Raw genomic sequence first — 25,182 nt, 5'->3', positions numbered from 1 at the left:
ACTCCCTTGAAGTAACCATCTAATTGATGATGTGTTAAGGATTAGAGGAGTTGGAGGTCAGAAGACTTTGGTGGTAATCCTGACTATGCTAGTGACTTGTACAAAGGTACCTGGCCTCTTTGTACCTCTTTCCTCTGCTGCAAAATGGGGATACTTCTATTTCAGTGACCACATAGGTGTGCTAAGCAGCTATGTGGATTAATGTTAGTAAAATGCTTAGGGATCTTTGACTGGTTAAGTGCTATCAACTTACCAAGCATTCTTGTACTGTACTGAGTATTTAGCACACTAGATAACGTGCGCTCTCTTTTCTCAAACATTATCTCTGCTTCACATTCTCTCTTTTCAGCACCAAACTGAAAAGTATAACCTACTTCAGAAGTTAAAGTTGGCAGGTCTTTTTAAACTTCAATTAAAAAAAATAAAGAAAGATGACATGCTTAAAATAAGGGTTTTTTTGGAAAAGGTGGATTTGTGGTGGTGGGTTAATCTTTTCTGGGTTTTGTCTTTGTTCCCTTATAGACATAAATACTTCCTTCACTTCCCATTCTTCTAAATCTATCCTATCGCCAACTTGATATGGACCAGTCAGTTATCAAATGATGGGACAAAATAAATGTTAAAATATGAGATGGCAAAAAAACCTAACTCCAGCTCCCACTCTCCACCCGCTTACCCTATGCATATCCCTTTAAAGAACTCTGAATAGAGGTCATATGAGGTCTGCAGGAAGCTATTGCCCCTTTCCTATATTTCCTTGTCATCAGATTGCAGATTTGTATGCTAGAAGAGTAAACGGTCATACATCGATGACACATTTGTGGCAGTAAAACTGCATTTCCCAATTTTTCCATAATGGAATAAAGGAAACAATTGAAAACAGATACACAATGATGTAGCAAGCAGCAACAAAGTAGAGGGTTGCTTAGAAATTGACACCCACCTGCTATAGACATACTTTTTCATGACACACTTTGAATAGTATTGCGTCATGCATTGTAGGTTCTGCACCTAATGGGAAGGCTTAGGAAAGGGATCTTGGTCACTCTCCCAAGGCCTGGAATCATGGTCAGAGATTAAAAAAAAAGGTTCCCAAATATTCTAAGCACCCAAACTCACTGTAAGTCACTGGTACAGCTTCTGACATTGGGGAAGCATCACTTGCCTTTCAGAACAATCTGCCTCTCATTCCTGCCAGGATTTCTCCTGAAGTAACTACCATTTACGTGCTATCTGTGCCAGATTTTGTAGCGAGTTTTCTGATCTGGGTAGTGTCCATTGGTGACTTAGCTGAGACTTGGATACTTCACCTGGTATCAATGTTACTTTAAGGATATTTTAAGCCAATTTATTATCGAATCTTAAAACCAGAGACAAATTATATAGTCTAGGCAAGCTAAGAAATGGCACAAAGGAATCTGCTTTTATCCTTCCCCCAATACCTTAGCTGTCTGGGAATGGGGCCTGAAATGGGGAAATTCTTGTAAATTAGTCCTCTTTGCAATTGAACACATTCATAAATCCCACATTTTAATTACAACAAAGCAATGTGTAATGCTTGTGTACGGTACTGGAGTAGAAGAAATTACAAGTCTTCCATTTATCTATGAGGTAAGGAGACCAGGAGTAGCACAGGGGCAGAGCAAGTCCCCCCCAGTAAACTCTCAAGCTAAAACAGCATGAGTTTTGGCTCCTGACAAGGACTACACCTCTACCCCGATATAACGCGGTAAAGCAGCGCTCCGGGGAGGGGGGGGGGGTGGACTGCGTGCTTGGGTGGAGCAAAGCAAGTTCAATATAACGTGGTTTCACCTATAACGCGGTAAGATTTTTTGGCTCCCGAGGACAGCGTTATATTGGGGTAGAGGTGTACCACTAAAAAACGACCCCACCAAGGACAGCAGCCACACTGGAAGTGGAGAACCTAGGTTCTATTTTTGGGTAGATTGTACAGTGACACATTTATGTCTTTTGGATATTACTGTGATGATGGCTTTAAAAAAAAAACAGACAACGTTTCAAAAGAGAAGATGAATACCTACCAACAAACTATAGAAAAATTCATGTACGAAGAGCCCCATAGCACAAATAAGAAGGTATAGCAGATGATAAAGGAATTCCACGTCCAGGATCATTGCCTTGTATCCTCTAGTGAATGTGCCACAGTTACCCACAAAACTCATCAAGAAAATTATTTTATTACAAACCTAAAGAGATAATTACAGTCAAGGTTAGCTATAGTGTGCAACACATGCCTGACAATTGCAGACTCTAAATCAGTAGCAATTCAGCAACATCTTTCGATCAACAACTGCAATAAGGACTTGTAGAATGTTTGAGCAATTTATACATTTGGGTCAGACTCTGCCCTCAGTTACGTCTATTTATGCAGCCCAATCTAAACTGACCCAAGAGCAAAAAACCGGCCCTTATAAAAAGGACGTACAAAATCTTTTCAATTGTGACTGAATACGTCTACATATTTGAGATTGCAAAAAACAATCACTCAGTTGGAAGAGGTAAGACTTTTAAAAAAAAATAGTGTAAAACTAACTTTTCACTCAAAATGTATCGGCCTCAAACAAATAGCTCCTTGGAACAGAGGCACTTAAATTTCTGAGACATCCCCAGTAACGTGTTAATAAGAAAATAAATACAGGTTCCCATCACCCAGCTATTTTTAGCTTGTGTCGCAGGACACAAAAATGCCAATATCAATGGTTCCTCAACCACAAGTGGAGCTGTTAATCATTACCACAGCAAATAATGATGATACGACTGACTAGCATATTGGCATATATGTAGCACTGAGAACATATTTAGATAACAAGACGTGTAATTCAATTGTCTACTGTAAGGTAATTATATAATATATACACAAAAAGACATCCAGGAGATACGACCTTTGCACAGCTCCTATTGGCTTAGTCAAAGAGAAGCTTCCATTTGGCTCACTTGGTAGACCCCTTCTGCCTGCAGACCACAAACGTTTGAATTTGAGTCTTACTGAAGTTCTTTCTGGTGGCTGAACTTGCACATTTGCTCTGCAGCAAACTGCTCAATGTCCTACTTTTGACTGGCAGATAAGCTACAAGCATTTGGGACACCTATTGTTTGATACATCTTACAAACTCCCACCTTCCGTAGCTCAGCGACTGAAGAAGAGAAGCATTTGAGCAAACAACTCAAAGTACTGTAGGGTCACCGAGATTTCTTAACGTTTCTAGCTGAGCTCGGAGCTGTCACTAGACTGTGACAAAGCAGGGAGACACATTGGAGCTCTTAAACTTCCAACTGAAGCACAGCACAGCAAATCTATTTTTAAAGAAAAGCCCCAATCCAATTAGGAAATTACTTTTTACACCAATTACTCTTCAATGTTCTCAATTGAGTATTTAGAGTCTGATATTTTCATGAGTGGTTAAGAAATTCTTATGTAAAATGCAAGAGAATTTAAATGAAAACCTACATGATACTTACATTGAATGCACCGAGAAGAAATAAAGTAGGCTGCAAACCTACTGAAAATATTAGTCGCAATATCGTAGAAGCTATTAAAGCTCGGATACCATGCGGCTTAGGAAGAGCTATAACTATGGCCAAAGATATCAGCATAGCTGTCCAGAGTAAGCCCGACAAGTGGGGCTCCAGTGTACCTAGGATGGAAAAAATAAAAGAAGATTCAATATTCCTAACTACCAAATATAACAAAGCCAAGATTAGCCAGATAAATGCCATTTTAATGTTATTACTGTGCAATATCACTAACCCACCTGTTCAGCCATTACAGATTGATAAGTGGTGAAGCTGAGTAACTACATTTTAATTAAGTATATTACTTGAACACATAAAGCATTGTGTGTCAAGCATCATCATTAAAGGGAGTCTTCATTTTGTTGTGCGTTACTTAGACACATTATCATTTGAAAACATAGAAGACCGATTTTCTAATGTACTCAGTAGCTTCCCTGAATGGGAGGGTGAAGAGTGACCACATAAGTACCCTGGGCCTAACCTTCCTATCATACCCGTCCATTACACTTTTTTAAAAAAATAAACTGAAAGCTTTACCAGTTTTTGCCATTTCCTGGTATTTTTAGTTCTCTTCGGAGAGTCCCATGCGCCTGGCTGGTTATATAACATCAGCCAGCCTGGCTAAATACACTTCAGTTAAAGAGCCATAAAAAAACCCAGCCTACAACACTAGCAAACTGTGGGGCTACTTCAAACATGAACAAGCATCCCTTTCATGACAAAGGCCACATATAAAAAGAGTTGCATGTTTCCAAACCATTTGTATCTCAGCAGGAACCAGATCAGAGGGAGAGATTCCCTAAATTTTGTAGCATTCTGCAGCTCCTGTGCCAGAACAGAGGGGACTGTTCCATCTCAGTAAGCATGTCAACACATGCACAATGAAGGCTTTTTCAAACAAGACTGGGAGGGGAGAGAAGGAGAGTTATGCTCTTCCATGTACGAAGAACAACCGTATACTTTCAGTCTGAACTACTTATTTTAGATTAATGAAAAACAACAGAAGAATGAACAAAAGCCATGTCCCCCAGAGACGGCACAGTGTGTTCAGAAACTTTGGACAAAAGGGCTGCCACGGCAGAGCCCTAACGAACAAAGGTGCAATGCTCAAAACAGAGGCATCAGATTTGAAAGTGACATATGCCACAGGGAGGGAAAAGCAGAGAGAAGGTACAAAAGACCATTTAAGAAGTGAATATACTCGGCATCGGAATTCCAGGGAGAGGGGAGAATGCACTTTTAAAGGATCTAGCCACTTGTTTAAGTGTTGATATTCTGACAGTTATAATAAAATCTAAAACATTAATATATTCTCTCTCTTCAGTTTCAGCCATTCACAGCAGGCCTGCAAATCTAGCTAGAATTAAAGACACCTTCAAGGTTGCCTGCAGTACCTGCTTTTGAAAAGCCACACCACAGGCTGCTCATCAGCATTAGAATAAGTGGAATGGAATGCTGTTATTAAAGGGAACTTTTAAGACTGCCCCAGCAGCATATTCTGCTGCCTTCTCAAAGTGGGAGGTGTGGGAATAGAAAAGAGATTAGAGTTCAGGTCACAAACTCATTCCTCGCTGCTGGGGACAGTAGGGGGCTGGGAGCATAGTGGAAGTAATGTTTTAGCCCCTGGAAAACAGAGTTCCAGTTGGGAATGACCAATCTGTGGCCAAAGCTGAATCTCAGTTAAGACATGTATGCTCCTAATCAGAAGAGGTGTGTCAGAAGTCTGTTGCACATCTGCTGGCAGAAAGACATGTCCGTTTTCAGAAGTGCTATGCACCTGCAGAGATCAATGGAAGATTCTCGGCATCTTGGAAACCCCAGACACTTATTTAGAAGCCTAAATATGGATTTAGGTACCTAATTGTAGGCATTCAAGTTTGCAAATTTTGGCGTTCTACACTGTGGTAAATCTCACAGTATTATGCACTTAGCAGCTCAGAGTCCAGCTGGCCTGAACCATGTAGAGACACCATAAGAATGGCCATACAAGGTTGAAACAATGGTCCATCTAGCCCAGTATCCTGTCTCTGTGCCAGATGCTTCAGAGGGAACAAACAGAATAGGGCAACTTCGAATGAACCATCCCCTGTCATTCAATTCTAGCTTCTGGCAGTTGGAGGTTTAGGGACTGTGACAAAGTTCCTCCTCTACCTTGGTGAGTCTTGCGCTTATTGGTGGATTTGCTCGCCTTGGAGCTTCAAGGAAGCCCTCAGCTTGGCCGTTTTTCTGAACCCACAGTCCAGGTCGATGACTCCTGTGTCTGACCAGGAGTTGGAAAGTTTGAGGGGAACCCGGGCCCGCCCTCTACTCCGGGTTCCAGCCCAGGGCCCTGTGGCAGGCAGCTGTCTAGAGTGCCTCCTGGAGCAGCTAGGCGACAGCTACAACTCCCTGGCCTCCTCCCAACACCTTCTTTATTCTCACCATAGGACTTTCCTCTTTTAAACCCAGGTGCCCTGATTAGCCTGCGTTAATTGATTCTAACAGCTTCTTGATTGGCTGCAGGTGTTCTAATCAGCCTGTCTGTCTTAATTGTCTCCAGAAGGTTCCTGATTGTTCTGGAACCTTCCCTGTTACCTTACAAAGGGAAAAGGGACTTACTTAACCTGGGGCTAATATATGTGCCTTTTATTACTCTCCTGGAGCCATCTGGCCCGACCCTGTCACAGGACATTCAGAGCTTGAGGTTGCGTCCTTTATCATCTTGGCCAATAGCCATTGATTGATCTGTCCTCCATGAACTCATCTAATTCTTTTTTGAATCCAGTTGTACTTTTGGCCTTCACAACTTCCCATGGCAACAAGTACCACAGATTGACTGTGCAGTGTGTGAAGAAGTACTTCCTTATGTTTGTTTTAAACCTGCTGCCTATTAATTTCATCTGGTGATCCTTGGTTTTTGTGTTAGTGAAGGGGTAAATAACACTTCCCTAATCACTTTCTCCACACCATTCATGATTTTGTAGCCCTCTATCATATTCCCTCTTAGTCATCTCTTTTCTTAACTGAACAGTCCTAGTCATTTTTAATCTGTCTTCATATGGAAGCTGTTCTGTACCCCTAATCAATTTTGTTGCCCTTCTCCGGACCTTTTCCAATTCTAATATATCTTTTTTGAGATGAGGTGATAAGAACTGCATGCAGGATTCAAGTTGTTGGCGTACCATGGATTTATATAGCAGCATTATGATATTTTCTGTCTGATCTATCCCTTTCCTAATGGTTTCTTGCATTCTGTTAGCTTTTTCACTGCTGCTGCTCATTGAGCAGATGTTTTCAGGATGACTCCATGCTCCTTCTTAAGTAGTAACAGCTAATTTGGGAAAAATGAGAGTTTTCCCCTAAATGATCGATTTTGAAAGGCTTATTGCTGTTTAACTAATCAAGGGTTTAAAATGATTTTATATAAATAACAAAGCATTAGATGGTTCATGAGGTGTTGAGAATCTGCAAGATGAAGTCCCTAAAAGTTATAAGGCCAAAAAAATGGTTACCTATCTTTTCATAACACTTGTTCTTCAAGGTGTGTTGCTCACGTCCATTCCTTTCTAGGTGTGTGTGTGCCCACGCGCACAGTTATTGGAGATGTTTGCTGTAGCAGTATTCATAGGTTCAGCTATAGCGCCCTCTTGGGTATTGCACCCATGCGTTGCTATATTAAGCGCTGCCAACCCCATGCCCTCTCAGTTCCTTCTTGCCGGCAACTCCAACAGAGGGGTAGGAGGGTGGGTAATGGAATGGACATGAGCTACACATCTCAAAGAACAGCAGCTACAAAAAGGTAGGTAACCGTTTTCCCTTCTTTGAGTGCGTGCTCATGTCGATTCCATTCTAGATGCCTCACAAGCAGTATCCTTGAAGGTGGGCTCAGAGTTCACAGTCTAGCGGCTTATAACACTGCTCTAATGAAGCCAGGATCATCCCAGGCCTGCTGGGTAAGTGTGTAATGGGACGTGAACATTTGGACGGACAACCAGGTGGCCGCCCTACAGATATCCTGGATAGGCACTTGTGCTAGGAAAGCTGCTGAGGAGACTTGCGCTCTGGTTGAACGGGTGGTTACGACTGCCGGAGGTGGCACCTTTGCCTGATTTTAACAGCAGTGAACGCAGGCAGTGATTCAAGAAGAAATTCTTTGAGTGGACACTGGACGACCTTTCATCCTGTTGGCCACCACGACAAACAATTGTGTCAGCTTGCAGAATGGTTTGATCCTTTTAATGTAGAAACCTAGCACCTTCCTGACATCTAGGGAATGCAAGCTATGCTGCTCCTCCTCCAACTTTTGTGGCTTTGGAAAAAAGACAGGTAAGTAAATGTTGTGGCCCATATGAAACTGCGAGACCACATTGGGGAGGAAAGCCTGGTGTGGCTGCAGCCGGATCTCGTCTTTGTAGAAGACTTTATAGGGCAGTTCTGAGGTAAGTGCCCTCATCTCGGAGACCCAGCAGGTGGATGTTATCATAGCTAGGAGCGCGATGACCTTCCAGGACAGCAGAAGGAGAGAGCAGGAAGCCAGAGGCTCAAAGGGGAGTCCCGTGAGCTGTGACAGCACAAGTTGCAGATCCATGGTGCAGGTAGAGGCACGCGATGCCCTTGAGGAACCAGGCAGTCATGTCCTGGGCGAAAACCGACCTACCCTCAGGTGACAGACAGAAGGTTTAAATAGTGGACACGCATTGGAGCTTGAGATGCAGAAGGTAGTCCAGGATCAATTGCAGCGAGGCCCGCTCAGCCTGAATACCTTTATCTGAGGTCCAACAAGCAAAACGCTTCCATTTGGCCAGGTAGGTCACTCTGGTGGAGGGCTTTCTGCTGGTCCCAAAAGGACCTGCTGGAGGAGAGCATAACATTAAAGAGGTTGTCGGACTCCTCCACTAGCTCCTTGACCTCCAAGTTCGGTTTGGCAGCCAACCTCTTGAGCAGAGCCTGGTACTCCTTCAAGTCATTGGAGGGGAGGGGGGGGGGCTCCTCAGCAACTCCGGGGTGGGCACGTAGCCTGAGACACCACTTCTTCATCCGGAGATGACAAAGATGACTACACAGCAAGGGGAGGGGCGGCTTCCCTTTGCTCATCCGGGAACAGTTCCTTGGGCACTGGGGCCTGCTGTGTCACCCCCGCATTGGATTCGGCACCATGCTCCGACTCAGGTGCTGGCTGCGCTGGGGGCAGCTTGTCCGATGCGGCCTGGGAGGAACCGGGGGAGTACAGGACCAGCATAACAGGTACACCCCACGGGTTCCAGTACTGCCACTGAGTGGGCCATTGCCCCTGCCTCCATACTACTGCCACAGGAGCCATGCTGGTCTCGCAGGCCTGTGGTGATTCGGATTTTCTAGATGAGGGCTGAACTCCCCTTCAGGCTCGGACCATTGCCCTTCTGGTGACCAGGGCGGAGCTGAATCTGTTGGCTGACCCTCGTCAGCGACTGGTAAGGAGGGGGCTAGGACCAGCACCTGCCTGAAGAGCGATACTTGGGAGCCAGAGACCAGTGCCGTGACTGGTAACGATCCCGCAACAGGAGGGAATCGATGCCTGGGAGAACGCCTCGGTGATGGTGATCTGTGCCGTGGTGAACTCTGGCAGTGATACCACGGGTACGGGGATCGGCGTCATGACTCAGGTGTCCCATGCATTGCAGGCAGAGACCTTGGCGTCAGGTACATGAGTCTTCTAACTGGGGACCAAGGCTGTGGTGCCGGGATCCGAGGCCACGGTGATGGGGACCAACACCTGTGATCCAGAGATGCTCTGCTGCATTAGGGGGCGGTCCCATAACCGGTTTGCCCAGAGATGCTGGGGCCTTGGCTGGGTCCGTTGCCTGGCTTGACGTCTGCGGTGCCAGTTGGTCTGCTTGCTCTTTGGCCACTGGGCCTGCTTGAGGCACAGATGACCCTAGTAGGGGCCGGGATCCCTTGCCATTCCCAGGAGTCGAAGGTGGGTCCCTGGCTGGAACAGGAGTTCCAACCACAGCGGTACCCCTCAGCAACTCTGGGGTGGGCACGTAGCCTGAGACAGGTTCTTTGCCTGAAGTCCCTGTTTTCTGTGGTGCCGGTGGGCCTGTCAACTTCGACCTCTTCTTAAGTACCAGGGAGGGGGAACGGTGCTGGGAGAGTTCTGGTGCTGGGACTGCGCTGCGCACGAATGCCAAGGTACCAGGTGTGGAGTCCGATCAAGAGGGCTCTGAGATAGGATGAAGAGCAGCCTCCATGAGGAGGACTCTCAAGCAGATATCCTGCTCCTTCTGAGTTTGAGGGCACAAGTTTTTGCAGATCCTGCACTTATCCTTTCTGTGGGACTCCCCCAAACACTTGAAATAGCTCCCGTGCTCACTAATGGGCATCAGCCGGCTGCACGATGAACATGACAAAGCCTGGGGAATGGGGCATGCTTCGCTCCGAGGCAAAGTCCCAGCCGTGACTAACTCCTAAACAACTACTCTGAGGGCATGGCTGCACTTGCAGATGTAGAGCACTTTGAGTTAAACCAGCCTTCGTAGAGCGCAGTAGGGAAAGCACGACAGTCTGTTCACACTGACCGCTTCAAGCGCATGGTCGTGGCCACATTTGCGGCACTTGCAGCGGCATTGGGCGCAGTGCATTACGGGCAGCTATCCCAGCATGCAAGTGACTGCAACGTGCTTTTCAAATGGGGGTGGTGGTGGAGTGTGACAGGGAGTGTGTTGTGTGTATGTGGGGGGAGAGACAGTAGGTTTTTAGGGGGCTGAGAGAATGTCAGCATGCTGTCTTGTAAGTTCAGACAGCAGCAGGCCACCCTTGTCCCCCCACCTCTCTCTCTCTCTCTCTCTCTCTCTCTCTCACACACACAGCATTCCACACTAATGGTTGCTTTGTCTCAGAACAGATAAGCAGCCCGAAACGGAGTCAGAAGCAGTCAGAAACAGAGCTTTCAAAGGGCATATCCGCATTCCTACAGTGATTCAAAAACAATGACAAGAGTGGCCACTTGACTTAAGGGGATTATGGGACATCTCCGGAGGCTGATCAGAGTGCAATAATGCAACACCTCATTCACACCGACGCTGTGGTGCTCCAGCAGGGGCGCAGCAAACGTTATTCCACTCGCCGAGGTGGAGTACCAGCAGAGTTGTAGCCGCAGAGTCAGAGCGCTCTATGTGCCTGGCCAGTGTGGGCGGGTAGTGAGCTAGTGCGCCCGGGGCTCCTTTACTGCGCTGTAACTTGCAAGTGTAGCCAAGTCCTAACACTTAACTTAAAGGTCTAGCTAAGTACCTATCAACTAACAAAGGAGGCAGAACAATGGACTGTAAGAACTACTAATGCTGTTGCAATGCAAGAAAAGGCGCTCTGACCAACCATCACGGGCCGTAAGAAGGAACTGAGAGGGCGTAAGGTCAGCATCACCTAACATACTAACGCATGAGCGAGGCACTCAAGAGAGCGCTACAGCCAACCCTCCAGATACTGCTAAGGCAAAAATGTCCGAGGACTGTGCATGTGGGCGCACACACGCCTAGAATGGAATCAACATGAGCAAGCACTTGAAGAAGAATGATTATTTCTTTTCCCATCTTACTCAGAACACTGAGGTCCTTTCCATTAGACTCAAAAGGTGTAACTCATAATCCCACATAAGCTGTTTATTAGACATTATGCTAACAGCCATAAAAATCTGATTTAAAATTTTACTTCTGATCTTTGAAACTAGACATAGAAATTTGGGGACTGTTTGCTTGCACTTACTAAATCTTTCCAACCACCGGTGAGACCAGTACCCAGATAATTGCACATTTTACTGTATCTTGTGGCAGAAGAGAAAATTCCTGCAGAAACAAGAATCCTACACATTCCAGAATTTAATCCAGCTCCACCCTCCCAAACAACCCTCTCACCAGAATGTCAGAGATCTTGGTCTAACATGAGACATACTGTCTCAACGCCCTCATTGGAAAAGACGGACATCGTTTTAGATCCCCATTTAACTTATCTGCGCTGATCTGCCTCTACGCCACTGCTCCTGTAGCTCAGCATCAAATACTAAATTGATAAATTAAGGCCCTCTTAAATTCACCTTGTTCCTTTACTATTTTTGTGGCATTCTTTCTGGTGGCTTTCATTTCACACGAAGGGCTCACTGGATTTTGGGCTTTAGTTGGGCTATGGTTGAGATGTTGAAGCTTTGAAACATGCAACCCACCACACCACCAGTAGGAGATCTGAGGAGTGGCAAGCTGGATTAGAAAGGAGAGAGCATATGTCTGCCTGTTACCTAGATGCATTTCATATGTATATTATGCCTTGGATATTGCAGCAGGGCCAGTGTCAGAATGATGAAAGAAAGAGAAGCAGAAGTTTGCTCATCAATCACCCTCTCCTGGATGAGGTTTTATTTCTGGGGTTCTGTAGGGTGAGGTGAACGAGAAGTGTGGTAAAAGCCTCTAGGTGCACATTTCTTCCATACAGTTTTACAAGCAGCAAACCTCTACATATAAAATATAAACATCCAGCATGGCACCTTCAGTTTCCCCATAGCTTCCAGTTGTGTGTTCTGGCTAACATGATCCCATGTGTGTCTTCCCCTTGGGGAGTAACCCACTCCTCTAAGGTGTTGAGCCCAAGTATGGTCAGCTGAATCCAATTAAGCCCCAGCTAGAAGTATCTCCCTGAACTGGCTCTGAACCCTAGCTAGAAATGATCACCCCAAGCATAGGTCACTGTTTGATTCAGCAGGGACTACACAATCCCATCAAGATCTGCATACCTCATCACTAGTTTCTTCTATAGCAGTGATCTTAAGGACAACTTTTAAAAGTTCTGTGAAGTGAGCTGAATGACAGGTTGTTGCAGACTAAAGTAGCATGGTTGGCAAGCTCTTCCTCAATCCTCTGGGCAACTTCTCGACTACAGTATGTTGAAGAGGATGGGGCAAAAGAATGGCATACAGAAGTCCTAAGCTCTAGTTCTGGGTCTTCCACTGTCATATTATATGGTATTGGGCAATTCACTTCTCTGTGCCTTACTTTCCCCACCTGTAAAAATGGATAATGTTGATCGCCCACCTTTGTACAGTACTGAGAGCTACTGCAGGGCTATTTTGAAAGAACTTTATTAAGATGTGAGCTAAAGGAAAGTAAAAAATAAATGCTCTTCATATTGTTTAGCAAAATACACAGTTATGAAATAAAACTTGAAAGCAGCACAGTCACATAATTATTGCGGATTTCTTTCTTGGGTAATTTTTCCACTTAGACAGAAATTAGACCCAATATTTTGCTAGCAAACATTTCCGAAGTAGATTGTACTAAATAGAAAACACTGCAATTCAATCCTGCTCCAACCCCCACCATTTTCCCCTTGCAAGCATTATTTAAAGCAATATTAATGGAGCAATAAAATTGTACAAGAGAAAAAAAAACCTATCAGAATTTTAACAAGTCCTCCCACCCCCCAAAAGCCAATTTCTACCCTCATTTACACCCAAGTATTCTCACTGAAGTTAACAGGGTTACACAGGTGTAAGTAAGGGAAGAATTTGATGCATTGCATCTAATCTGTTCACTTTTTTTTTTAAAAAATGTCTCAAATATTAGTACCTCCTCGGACTCCTTTGAATGGATAGAAAAATGCTACAAGTAGGTTCATAAGGACCGCAAGGTTAAATGAAATACTGCTCCAGAAGGACATGTTGCGAGAGCACCAGTACAATACAGGTTGAGCTGCAAAGGAAGAGAAAAAAGTGAGTCTTTCAAAGACATCCAAGGCTTGTGGAAAGACACTATACCTCCATCAACGCCCTCTTTATTTACACTTTGCAGAGAAGCACTAGAGCAACTGCAGTAAAAACCACCACTTGTTCTGAAGTTTATTTGATTGGCCTTTCAGACAAAGGACCAAATGTTAAAACAGACACTAGCTTTCGGAATACAAATTATTTTAGCAGCAGCATGAGAATGACTTCAAAGAACAGGTTGTCTCCCCAGAAATCCCTGTGCACACAGAAAATAGTTAAGTTTTCCCCCATTATAATTTGCACTCAGTAGATCCAAAACCCTCGAGGTGATTAGGAGAGTGAAAGTTGGTATGCGTTAGCAAGGGTGAGAAGATTCTGGCTGCATCACTCTTTGCTGTGCAGTTCTACCGGCTATCATTGACAGGCTTGTCTACACGAGACTTTCTACCATTCTTAAATATTCCCCTCTATTGCAGCAAGCTGGGTAGCAACTGTAGGATTGCCTGTATAGACTGGCTGTTGGCGTTTTAGTCACTGTGTAATCTAGCTCTGAATTAATGTGCAAAATATAGGATGTCCACATTACAGTAAGACAAAAAATTTAGCCAAGATGTTAAATACTTAAAACAGCTTCATAGTATGCCAGTAATAACACCATGGTACCCCATAAACATGAGACAGCAGCCAATTGGGCTTCTAATTTAGTACACTACTGTAAGCCAAAGATGCAAACGCTTTCTCCCAGAAATGTAGCTACATAGTACAATGCTGGTAACTCAACAGCTGCACCTTTTAAAACTCTTATTTAAGAATGTGTACAAAACACTAAAAACAACTCCCGCCCCCCTCCCCAAAAAAAACCCCCAACAACCTCAATCCTAATTATAATAATCTCTACAGCCAGAATTAAGAAGCACAGATCAGAGCTAAAGGATTCATTTTCTGAAATGGTCATGGACCAGTTAAGATGAAAAGGAGAGCACTCCGAGAAGCTATCTTACAGTAAACCCAGTGGTGAGCTGGAGCTGGTTCCCACCGGTTGTTAAATTTACAAGCTCTTTTAGAACCGGTGGTTCCGTGAGGGACAACCAGTTCTAAAAGGGCTTCTAAATTTAACTGGCAAAAGTGGCGCCTTGGGCGCCGACTCCACAGATGCTCCAGGGCTGGAGTACCCAAGGGGAAAATTTGGAAAATCTGGAGCACCCACCAGCAGCTCCCCGCCCCGCCCCCCCCGGCTTCAGCTCACCTCCGCTTTGCCTCCTCCCCTGAACGCACCGCCCCGCCCTGCTTCTTCGCCTCCGCCCCCCCGTCCCCCAGCTTCCTGCAAATCAGCTGTTCGCGCGGGAATCTGGGGCAGGCTGAGAAGCAGGCCGCAGCTTCCCGCTCAGGCCCTGGGAGGCAGAGGTGAGCTGGGGTGGGGGGGCGCAAGGAGGGCCGCCCACGCCGCAGCAGGTAACCCGAGGGGGGGCGCACAGGGGAACCGCTCCTCGCCCCAGCGCACCTCCGCCACACTCGGCCTGAGTGTGAGGCCGCTGCCTGCTTCACAGCCCTCCCAGGCTTCCCACTGAACAGCTGATTCACGGGAAGCCGGGGGGGGGGGGGGGGAGGCGGAGAAGCAGGGCGGAGCGGTGCTTTCAGGGGCGGATGCGGAGGGGAGGAGAGCTGCCAGTGGGCACTCTGCACCCACCAAATTTTCCCCTGGAGCACCCACAAAGTCGGTGTCTAAGGCGCTACTTTTGATGTGATCAGTGGGGGGAGCGGCTGCTCTCCCCCAGCTACGCTCTCCCGCCCCAAGGAGCCAGAGGGACCTGCCGGATGCTTCCTGGGAGCTGCTCCAGGTATGCACCTCTGGGACTCCCCACCTCACCCCCCGGCAGGTCCCTCTGGCTCTTAGGGGTGGGGTGGGCACTCACGGTGGCCCACAAGACCCTCCTGCCCGGTTCTGGGGGCAGTCAGGAGACAGGGATGGATGCGGCCGGGGTCCTGGGGCGGGGCATCAAGGAACACGGGAGGGTTGGATGGGGCAAGAGTCCCGGGGGGCGGGGGTGGGCAACGACCCCCTCGTGGGGTGAGGAGGGAACCAGTTGTTAAGATTTTGGCAGCTCATCACTGAGTAAAACCATCTGCATCAAATTAAAATCCCCTGGAATTTAACTACTGCAGGCATACTGCATGATGGTGGGTGCTCTGCAGAAGTCGGTAGTTCTTGCAATCATTAAAGGGAAGCATATCAAGCATCCTCCTGCCAAAAAGGAAAAGTACATACATAGAGATGTCATGGTGCAGTGAAAGGAAAGGAGCTCACAGCAAAGTTGAGGGAAGAGACTTTAAAAAAGCATAACTCATGAGTTACATATGAGGATAAATTAATGAATGCAAAGCCCCAGAGTCTCACAACATCTCTCTCTCCCTGAGCCCTAACAAATCATTCTCCTTCTTAACAGGTATTCTCAACGTTATTAAGAGGCTAAATATGAGTAAAAAAATTATATAATGCCTCATTATACATTGAACTGAAAGGCACATAAAAGGCAAACGTGTTGATGAGCCAAATGCTAAGGAATGGCAAATACTAAGGTATGCAGTCATCATAAAAATACCAAACTTCATTGCATCTAAACCTAGACACATGCACGACCTCACTGAAATTATATGCATCAACGCTTTGGGCATATGATGCATTGTTCTCCATGTTCTTTTTTGTTTTTAATATGGCTTGAAACTGAAGGCATTTGTGACCAGCTGGAAACCTGTTTGTGCGGAATTAAATTCAGTACGGAGGGTCCACACAGAGCCACAAACACTACCTTGCACCTGCATTCAGAATGTGGCACCGGCTCTCTGCCCTGTGGAGAATCTCACCCTGGTTTCGGTAGGCTTGCCTGAGTGTTCACTGAATCTAGCATGGGAGACTTGCAAATATGCTAGTAACTGGCTACCTGACCATAGGGAGAAAACAGATGCTTTGCCATCAATGATTTTGAAATCTATTGCAAAACTGAATGTACTGCAAGCTAATGCCCTGTAGTACCAGTTCATATTGGGACACATCTTACTATTCCAGAAAGAGTAGAACACTGAGCAGTGCCTACCTTCCCTGGACCACACCAGCATACCGACAACTAAGGTGTATATGCCATTCTAAAAGATCAGAAGGCAGATCTAAGTCTCTCAGGCCATGTCTACACTTACTGGGATCGACGCTGCTGGGATCGATGTAGTGGGGGTTGAAAATTGACCCCACAGTGCTCTCTGGTCGACTCCAGTACTCCACCAGAACGAGAGGAGTAAGGTAAGACGATGGGAGAGCATCTCCCGTCGACGCAGCACAGTGTAGATACTGCAGTAAGTTGACCTAAGCTGCCTTATTTACATAGCTGGAGTAGTGTAATTTAGGTCGACTTACCCCAGTAGTGTAGACAAGGCCTCAGAAGCCTGGAATTACAATTTTAATGAAACTCTTTAGTTGGAAACCTAGAGTTAAGTTTCAACCAGACAAGAAACAAAACACAACCAACTTTATTTGAATGATTATGTCAATAAATATAGTTGACCACTTCCCCAAAGTGTTTCATAGCATGCATTGCTAACTATATTATTACACAAGATTCTGATTCTATCAAAAATATAATGCTATTGTTAATGTTGAAATAGCTAGCCACTCCATTCAGTATTCACCAGACAGGTCAAATATACTTCAGGGGAGTTGCATAAGTTTTAGATTGTATCTGATCCACACATAACTTTCCTGCTTTAAAGTAATAGGATTATAGTTTATTTTTATCTATTAGAAAAATCACTTTTCTAAGTTTATCCCAGCAGCTGGAGCCATATATTCAGTTTTCATTAGTCCTTTAGGGCTTAAGATGCTCAACTTCCCTTGACTCCATTGAGAGCTCTGCACATAAGTCTGAAGGCAAGTTCTGGCTGTTAATGTCAAGAGAAAGTCTTGCAAAGCAATTGTTGTCACATTAGTTTAACTGGCTTGGGTCTCTCTGGAGTTGTACAACTTATACTACAAACAATTTCACTGTCTATGCTTACTATAGGAAATGTAGAATTGCATAGGCAGTGGAATTGTTTCGTATTTCATTTAGAAGGGCACTCTGGGGCATTCTAAGCAAGTGCATTAATAACTAGAGTCCAGGAGGGCAACATTTGCCAACAGATACCACAGTTATTCCCAGCACATAGATAGGAAATAACCGCATTCTCTGACACTGACAAAGTGTCATTGTTGGCAAATGCTGACTTTTTAATGGTGACAACTGTACAAGAGCCTCAGACAGAAATGCAGGTTTGTTTTAGATAATCCAAATAGAAATATTAGTTTAGAATTTTAAAATATTGGGCAGAAAACACAGATTATGTTCTAGTCTTGTAGGAAAATCACAGAGTAAAACTCACCTGAATGACAATTCAGTGTCATTACCACACTGGGAAAAGATTCGCTATGAAATCAAGGTTTAGTATTCTGAAGACCTTTTATTATAAAACACAACTTTTCTTCAGCCTGAGACATTAGTATTTCCAACCTACCTCTCAATTTCTTTTGCCAGTTCATTTCATTGAAGAGGTCTTCTGATCTCAAGAAGAAATCATTGATCTTACTGCCTTGTTCATCTCTTTCTGTGGTGTAGTATATCCGTAGTTTAGATTCCTTGGTGAGGAATTCACATACACTTGGCACAGGGAAGACTATTTGCTCCATCGTACGGTCCAATCTAACAATCTAGACAATACAGATTTTTGAGTTGGCAGGGTTGTTTTTTGTGCGTTGTTTCAAAATAACAGGAATGTGGTAATGTCAGATACTTTTTAAATGTACTGAAATTCTACAATTTAAATCTCAAAACCATTGGATCAGTGGTTTATTAGAACATTATGACAGTAATTTACTACTTACTTTACACTGACCTTGCATTACAATATCTTTTATACTCTTAACATGGCATTACTCTTCTAAGCTAGGATTTTTAGAATTCTCAACTCTTTTGAATTTCAATGGAATTTGGGTGTCTAACTTAGTCACCATAGAAAATACCAACACACTCACAGAGTACAAGCAAAATCAACAACTGTTTTATATATAGGAGCTACTTATGATTGCTGTTATCTTACATGTTACACAAGCTTCTAAAAATCACCCCATGACATCCAGTTGAGTTTTCAAAAACACTCTAATTTGGCTTAATGTCTGGTCAAATCTCATTTAGTAGGAAAAAAGTGTTATAAATATGCTCTAACTTGCCCTATGGATTCAGTGATCGTATTGGCCAAACCATATTCTCTTGATTCAAGTCGCACTTCAATTTGCAAGTAGGCTTCTCTGTAGTTCTGCCTATAAAACTGAGCCAGAGTCAGGGTATCCACTCAGACAGTTCAAAAATAGTTCCTCCAGGAAAAAAGCCATATACTCACATGGAAGACAGAATAATCCACATCTAGGTAGCTACTTTAAGACAAGCACCAGAATCAAAATGCACTTAACAGAGAAACTGTTTTTAACGGGAGTCTTCCTCCCAGGAAAGTGATTTTTTGCATCCTTAGGGACACCCAATCCAGCATGAACTGGCATTCACTATTTCCTTCTTTACCTCAATCTGTGCTGTGTGCTTGGCATAGAACTCCAGAGCTTCATCTCCTTCTATCTGACCTCCAGGCTTCAGCATATTCTGCAGCTCTTTGTTATGACGAGCCAACTAAAATAAAGCACGACAAAGGGAGTGGAAGACACAAGATGTCTCTCTAACATTAATTTCTAATTTTTGATGGAAAAAAAGAAACAGTGCACAGAAGTTGGCAGAAGGTTGGTTATATTTCAACCAGGCACCATTTAGATCTATTTTGGGAGAGAGAATGTGACCAGAGGAGTTGGCTTTTTTGTTTGATATCCATGCTGTATTCCTCCCTTCGCAAGTTCTCCACTATCCTGTCTGACTTGAGAAAGGTTCTCTGGGGATTCTGGTACAATCCACCCTTCCACACACGTCAGCTCTCAAGTTGTGTACAGCTCTTAGGTAGGACTCTAATAATTCAAGTACCTAAAGGAAGGATGGTGGAAGATTTTGCTTCTACTAATAGTAGTGGCAATAATAGTGAGATGGTACTACAAAGCTTTAAACTCCGACCATTTTAAAAGTGGCAGAATGGTGGTTTGATCTACTCATGGGCAACACCAACAAGGAATTCCTACTGGACATATCCAATATACTACGAGCTCTTGCTTACTCCTTCCATGGTCTTGTATTGATGTTTGGAAAGTACAACAGGATTAACAAATATGTTTGGACCAGGCTCCAGTAGAGTGGATGGGGACAGAGCAGTACTGGATGGTACCACGGCAGAGACTAGCCTGTGTAATGTTTTTAAAGACAACAACACAAATTCAAGGAAGTGGCTCAATTGCGCCAACAGTTCAGATAGCAGTGGCTGTGGACATTAGAAGCAGGGATGGAATTCCGTTGCCTAATTTAAATACTGTATTAGTGACAAGAATTTCATATGGGACATAAAACTGAAGCACTGGATGTAAATGATAAATAAGTAAGACGTATTATCCCAGTGCCTTCAAGATCTTGAAACATGTACTATTGGAAATGTCATCAGTAAGGACAAAGAAGCTGGCAATTCCCCATTATAAAAGAACAAAGTCCTTAGCTCCTCCTCTCATTGTTATACATGTGCAGAATTTCCATTTTTGAATGTGTTAGGGTAAAGATTAGGTTTGACTCCCATTGGGAATTATGGGGATATAGAAAGAAGAGATAAGGATACTGTGTTCAGTTCCACCATGCACCTCTTGAAGAAGAATTCTCTCCTAACTACAAAGGCATCAGTTGGGCAATTAAAGCAAATCTTGATAAAAACTAGATTACTTACTAATCTTCACTCTTGTACTCATTAGACACTGCCATAGCTATAAATGCAGTTATACCTGATGAGCTAGTATGTAAATGTTGTGCCCCACGTTCCTAGGAGATGCTGCAAGATCTTCACCGTTCTCTCCATCCTCAAACTCTACCTCACCTTGCATATATGCCTTCTTTATTACTTCCACCTAGGAAGAAAAAGTGAGAAAGACACAGGTCTCTGAGATTTAATAATAACTCCGATTTTCAGGTTAAATTCTGCCAATAGCTCTGCATTCAGAACTCCCACTGAAGTCAATGGACACTTCAAATACACATTCAAGAGCCCAGGGTCTGGCCATCAAGCATAAAGCAGGAAGCCAAGACTCAAAGCAGGAGACTGATGAACTCTTCTTCGTATTCTTAGACCCTCTCAATCTCTGAAGGGTAAATTAACTGCTTTAAAGGAATTTTAGATCTCCTCCCATTTGCATGTAATATATTCTGGTTGGTACAAGCGATACAAGATTTTTACAGCTGACATCTGCTGTCAATTTTTGCCTATATCAGATCCATTTGACTCAGTGGAAGGAAAACCAAAGTAAAGACTGAAACTTTATCCTCAACTCACCCCATTGTTCCTGGATAATACAGCGATCGCACTATGTTGTGTCATGCTCTGATCTCTGGCTCCTGCTATTAACTATGCAAAACGGGGTGAGTTAACAGTCTCAGCTGTACTTTGAATTTTCTGGCTTGTTTTTGTCTGTTAATATATAAACAGCCCTGGGAGATTGCTAGAGTTTACTGAGCAGCTTTTATACCATCATAAAATTCTAATTCTTTGACATTCTCTTAGTCAGATGGTTTACAGCAGTAAATTTCCTGGAATAAAAGATTCATATGGTCCTTCCCTTTCATTTTACACTGATGAAGTTATTGCTCTCTCTGCAGTAGTCAGTGTGGCCTCCTTAACCACTTCTGCTACTGGCAAACTAAATGGGCCTGTGAACCAATAGCTATCCTTTCCATCAAATCCTGGAAAGCTCTTCCAAATTGTTAGCGGCCTATGGCACAGACCACTTGTTACTGACCTACAGTACAAGTTCTAAAGTTTGCCCTGTAATCTTAATCAACAACCTGGCACTACAATGGGTTCCTGCTATGCTTCCAAACTAGTTTATGGACATCTGATGCTTAGGAGTGGCATAAGGAACTTACCAGTTCTTTTGGTCTCATATTGTAAAGTATTCTCTCCGCGTTCTCGCTGTCATGCCTGCTCTCCATGATTGCCAACAGTAATTTGGATGCATTGTTCTGGTGGAAGGAAAGAAGAAAAACGCCAGTCACTGTCTGGTGACAAAAACTCAGCAAATGCCATCTGAACTCTAAAATAGAGTCCTTTGAGACCAGTAAGGTGAACAGCACCAATACAGTTAAAACCCTGCCCAACACAGAATATTTACAGTACTCGCTGTGAAGAGAAGTCAAAGGAACTCAGTAAAGCTTTTGGCTTGAGTTTCCTAACATTTTTAGAACTGCAGAGTTGTTTTCTTTTAAAGTGACTGTAGCATTAGTAGATTGTACTACTCATGAGCACTGGGCTCACATTTAGGCAGGATGCTGTAGGTTAAGACAAAAGACAACCAGATTGAAGATTAGATCTACATTACTGCTTTTTAACTGAATATCATTTTGAAACCTGGTCATGCCAAGTGATACAGGGAGGAAATAAGAAAATACCACAAGGCATCAGACTACTTGAATATGAACAATTAAGACTAAAATCCATCACAGTTGACATTAAAAAACAACATTGCAATAAAGGTATTTAATTTTAAAGAATAATGTAAAATTGATTCTAAATTTCAAGTCTTTTTTATTTAGAAGAAGAAAAAAACCCATGGTACCCATAATAATGCCATGAGTCCACAAAGAAAAGAACTAGAACTAGCATTATAAAAGAGGGGCCACAAGTAAAACAGGAAATATTGCAGAAATGTGTTGATGTAGAGCTACTGTGTATCTATAGCAGCCTTAAGGTAAACTTCATAGCACACTTTGATCCAATGAGTGGTTAATTATTTCAGCATTAAGTCTGAACTGCCTATGAATGACATTCATGATCAAGAATGATTCAGACTAAGCACCAATATAACTTGTATCAATAGGAACAAAGCATTCAGAACCTAAACATGTAGCAGGGGGATGGCATTTTCATTATACCTGTGGCAATCTGACAGAAAGTTAGTATGGTATTTATCAACAGTATCGTATTTCTAATATGGGAATTAGCTTAAGCTGTCTCGACTAGGAAAACATTTTGCAGATTTAGGGGGTTTATACTGGACATTGCACTGGTATTACTGAAAGGGTTAAACAAACATCTGTCTCTTAAAACTCATCTTCTTTATTTTTTCCGTTCAGTTGTCAGGCAGAATCCCACAACTCAATTTTGTAACAGATATGACCACAGTGAGATATTAAAAAAAACCCATCTGGCTTCAGCTATCGGCTCTTGCTTCATCTCATTAGCAACATACAGCTCACTGGAGAATATCCACTTGCCTTTAGTTCTAATACAAGGTCCATCCTCTTTTTCCCCAGAGGGTTGATGTCATTGAGAATTAATGCTGTGATGATATCAATACCGTTGGATTCATGAGTAGCAATGCAGTTCTGTGCAGAGAAAATCCTCATGGTAAACCACAGTGAAAAGTAAGCTAGCTAAACAATCATTTTAAACACAGTTTACCCAGCTATCCCTAACCAAAGAGAAAAGAGAGTCACCTTTTTCTCATCTCCCCTCAGACAGGTCAGATGGCTGAATGGAATTTTTCAATTCAGTAAATGGATTCAATATAAAAGACTAAAAATATCTGGCTTCAAATGTGCCTACAAACATCTGTGTGATGACCTACCAAAAATGACTGGGCTGAAAAAGAAAAAGCCCCACAGTAAAACGCCTGAGGAACTAACAGCCAGCAAGCACACTTTGGCATGAACGCAGAGCTTACTGCTTAGGGAGAATACACTGTTTTAATAAAGGTATGGGAGGGTTTGTGGTTTTTAAAACCCCTATATTCCAAGTTCTTTTCAAACAGCTAATACATGTTTCCATAATTTCCAGGCTTGCTCTTGAAATTTTGTGCGTCTTACTCATATAGATTTTTAAACTTGGCAACCTGCTTGCTGGATCCACAATTTTTAATCTGTTTTGGTGTCTATTTTCAGTTGCAAAGATGTACAAAGATAATTATTCCACCTGATATGCAGTCTGTTCTGCAGAGACATAGTTTCCTATTATGATTAACTTACATCTATAGCTCCATGAATGCTTTCCCATAGCTGAGATTTTGTTTTATTGTTGAATTATCCCTCAGTATGTTTTGTTTAGCTTTACTGTGAATTTGATTTAAGTGCAAAAAATGATATAGTATATTATTAAAGTGACAGCCTTCCACTTAATCATGGTCAATTCAGCTTCTATTTTTAATGGCCTTTTACATATGTTCATGAAAAGAGAATAAGAAGTATCCGGTTGTACTGAACAAAAGCATCTTCATTAAACTACCCCCTGCTATGCTCTCAGCATAGCTGCAATTATCCGTCATCATATGGTGTATTATTTTAATAGCATACAGTGCACCCTTAAAGAGGAGTATTTAAAAGGCCATATTTCTTTCCTATACAATTTGAGATGGCATATACATCCTGATGGATCATTCTGCAGTGTGCATACAAGAGGCTTCAATAAGATTTAAGTTGGAAAAGGAAGCAGACATCCACATTTGTATTTAAAGATCTTGTTTTCTAAGCCAGTTGAATCCACAGCTGGACAACTGGTCTGGTATAATATGACACCCAGCAACATACGTTTTGTTGGTAACGTGTATTTAAAAGCACTATTTGTTAGTGCATACTACAGAGCTGGAGGGGTTTGAAATATTTTGCCTTCCCTGGCTAACTCAGTCAGCATCCACCTACAGCAGCTATCCATTTAGCATGGATAAACCCATACTTTTACCCCTGATCCTGTTCACTGAAACTGTTCACAAGAACCATGTTTAGATCAGGGTGAGGGATGGGGCTGCTCTGTAGCTTGGTTTTAATAAATAGTTGTGCCATATATAAGGAGATGGATATCCAGGTGGTGAACTGGCTCAGCAGAGCTACGAGATATATTTATCATTCACTTTTGACTACATCACCTACCCTCTGTCCACTAATGTGTGCCCCTGGAACACATTTTATTATCTCTATCCCTGAATAGCTTCAAACACCTGCAATTTAACCAAACAAAATCAAGCTAACAGAGAAGTCTTTCCTCCTCCTCCACCCAAAATTATCTTAACTCAGAGGCACCAGACAAGCAAGGTTTTGTCCTGGGTCATGAATGAACACACACACACACACACACACACACTTTACTGCGATGGAATGACTGAAATAACTCACTTATGGCTTCAGCACTCATATACGAGACCATTTAAAACCTCTACACCATACCACAATTATCACATATTCCCGATTAAGTTCCCTTTCCATAGGATACTGGTTATTAGTCAGTACCATGTTTAAACATTCTTTCAGCACAGTTTCACAGAGTTTAGAGAGGGCTCCACTTATCACCCTACCAGATGCTTGTCTAGAACTTTACCTCATCTATTACCTGTGTATATGTAATGTGACTATAACGAGCCCATGTGTCAATGAGGCAGAACCTAGGACACATATAACCCATTAGACAGCAGCAATAGTAGCAAGCACTTATCTTCAGCCAATAGAGGGGGACGTAGCACACTTAGGCAGCTTGTCACACAAATCTCCTGTCACAGAAAACTTCTGAAATCCACAGGAGTTCAAATCCTCACATGGTTACTATTTCCACAACAAATCTACTGCTCATCAGTGGGGATAAACCCGGGACTTTCAGCACCAAAGCACAAGCCTCTCCCCAACTTGTGCGGGAGGGCGCCTGCTTTCTTTCCCCACAATCTGTGATAGGTGTTTGTTACACCAACAGCTTGGCTAGAAGGAGGATTCAGGTTGTCCTGTTTGCCTGAATATCCTATATAAGGCAACACAAAT

The 25,182-nt window shown here is 43.3% G+C and overlaps 1 protein-coding gene across 2 annotated transcripts in view; it reads right to left on the bottom strand.

Moving 5' to 3' along the window:
- The window catches only part of ITPR1 (inositol 1,4,5-trisphosphate receptor type 1), a 247,403-nt gene that overhangs the window by 31,847 nt on the left and 190,374 nt on the right, over nucleotides 1-25,182 (bottom strand). For both annotated transcript variants that reach the window (XM_073351182.1, XM_073351183.1), the window contains 8 exons: nucleotides 22,660-22,770; nucleotides 21,313-21,408; nucleotides 20,178-20,300; nucleotides 18,838-18,942; nucleotides 17,780-17,972; nucleotides 13,104-13,226; nucleotides 3,481-3,656; nucleotides 2,043-2,207 (listed from right to left, as the gene is read on the bottom strand). In XM_073351182.1, the coding sequence (XP_073207283.1) occupies nucleotides 2,043-2,207; nucleotides 3,481-3,656; nucleotides 13,104-13,226; nucleotides 17,780-17,972; nucleotides 18,838-18,942; nucleotides 20,178-20,300; nucleotides 21,313-21,408; nucleotides 22,660-22,770 (1,092 nt within the window). The remainder of the gene's footprint in view (nucleotides 1-2,042; nucleotides 2,208-3,480; nucleotides 3,657-13,103; nucleotides 13,227-17,779; nucleotides 17,973-18,837; nucleotides 18,943-20,177; nucleotides 20,301-21,312; nucleotides 21,409-22,659; nucleotides 22,771-25,182) is intronic.

The sequence above is a fragment of the Lepidochelys kempii genome, chromosome 7 (assembly GCF_965140265.1).
Source record: "Lepidochelys kempii isolate rLepKem1 chromosome 7, rLepKem1.hap2, whole genome shotgun sequence".
NCBI classification, from domain to species: domain Eukaryota; kingdom Metazoa; phylum Chordata; order Testudines; family Cheloniidae; genus Lepidochelys; species Lepidochelys kempii.
This window is presented reverse-complemented; position numbering and strand designations above follow the sequence as displayed.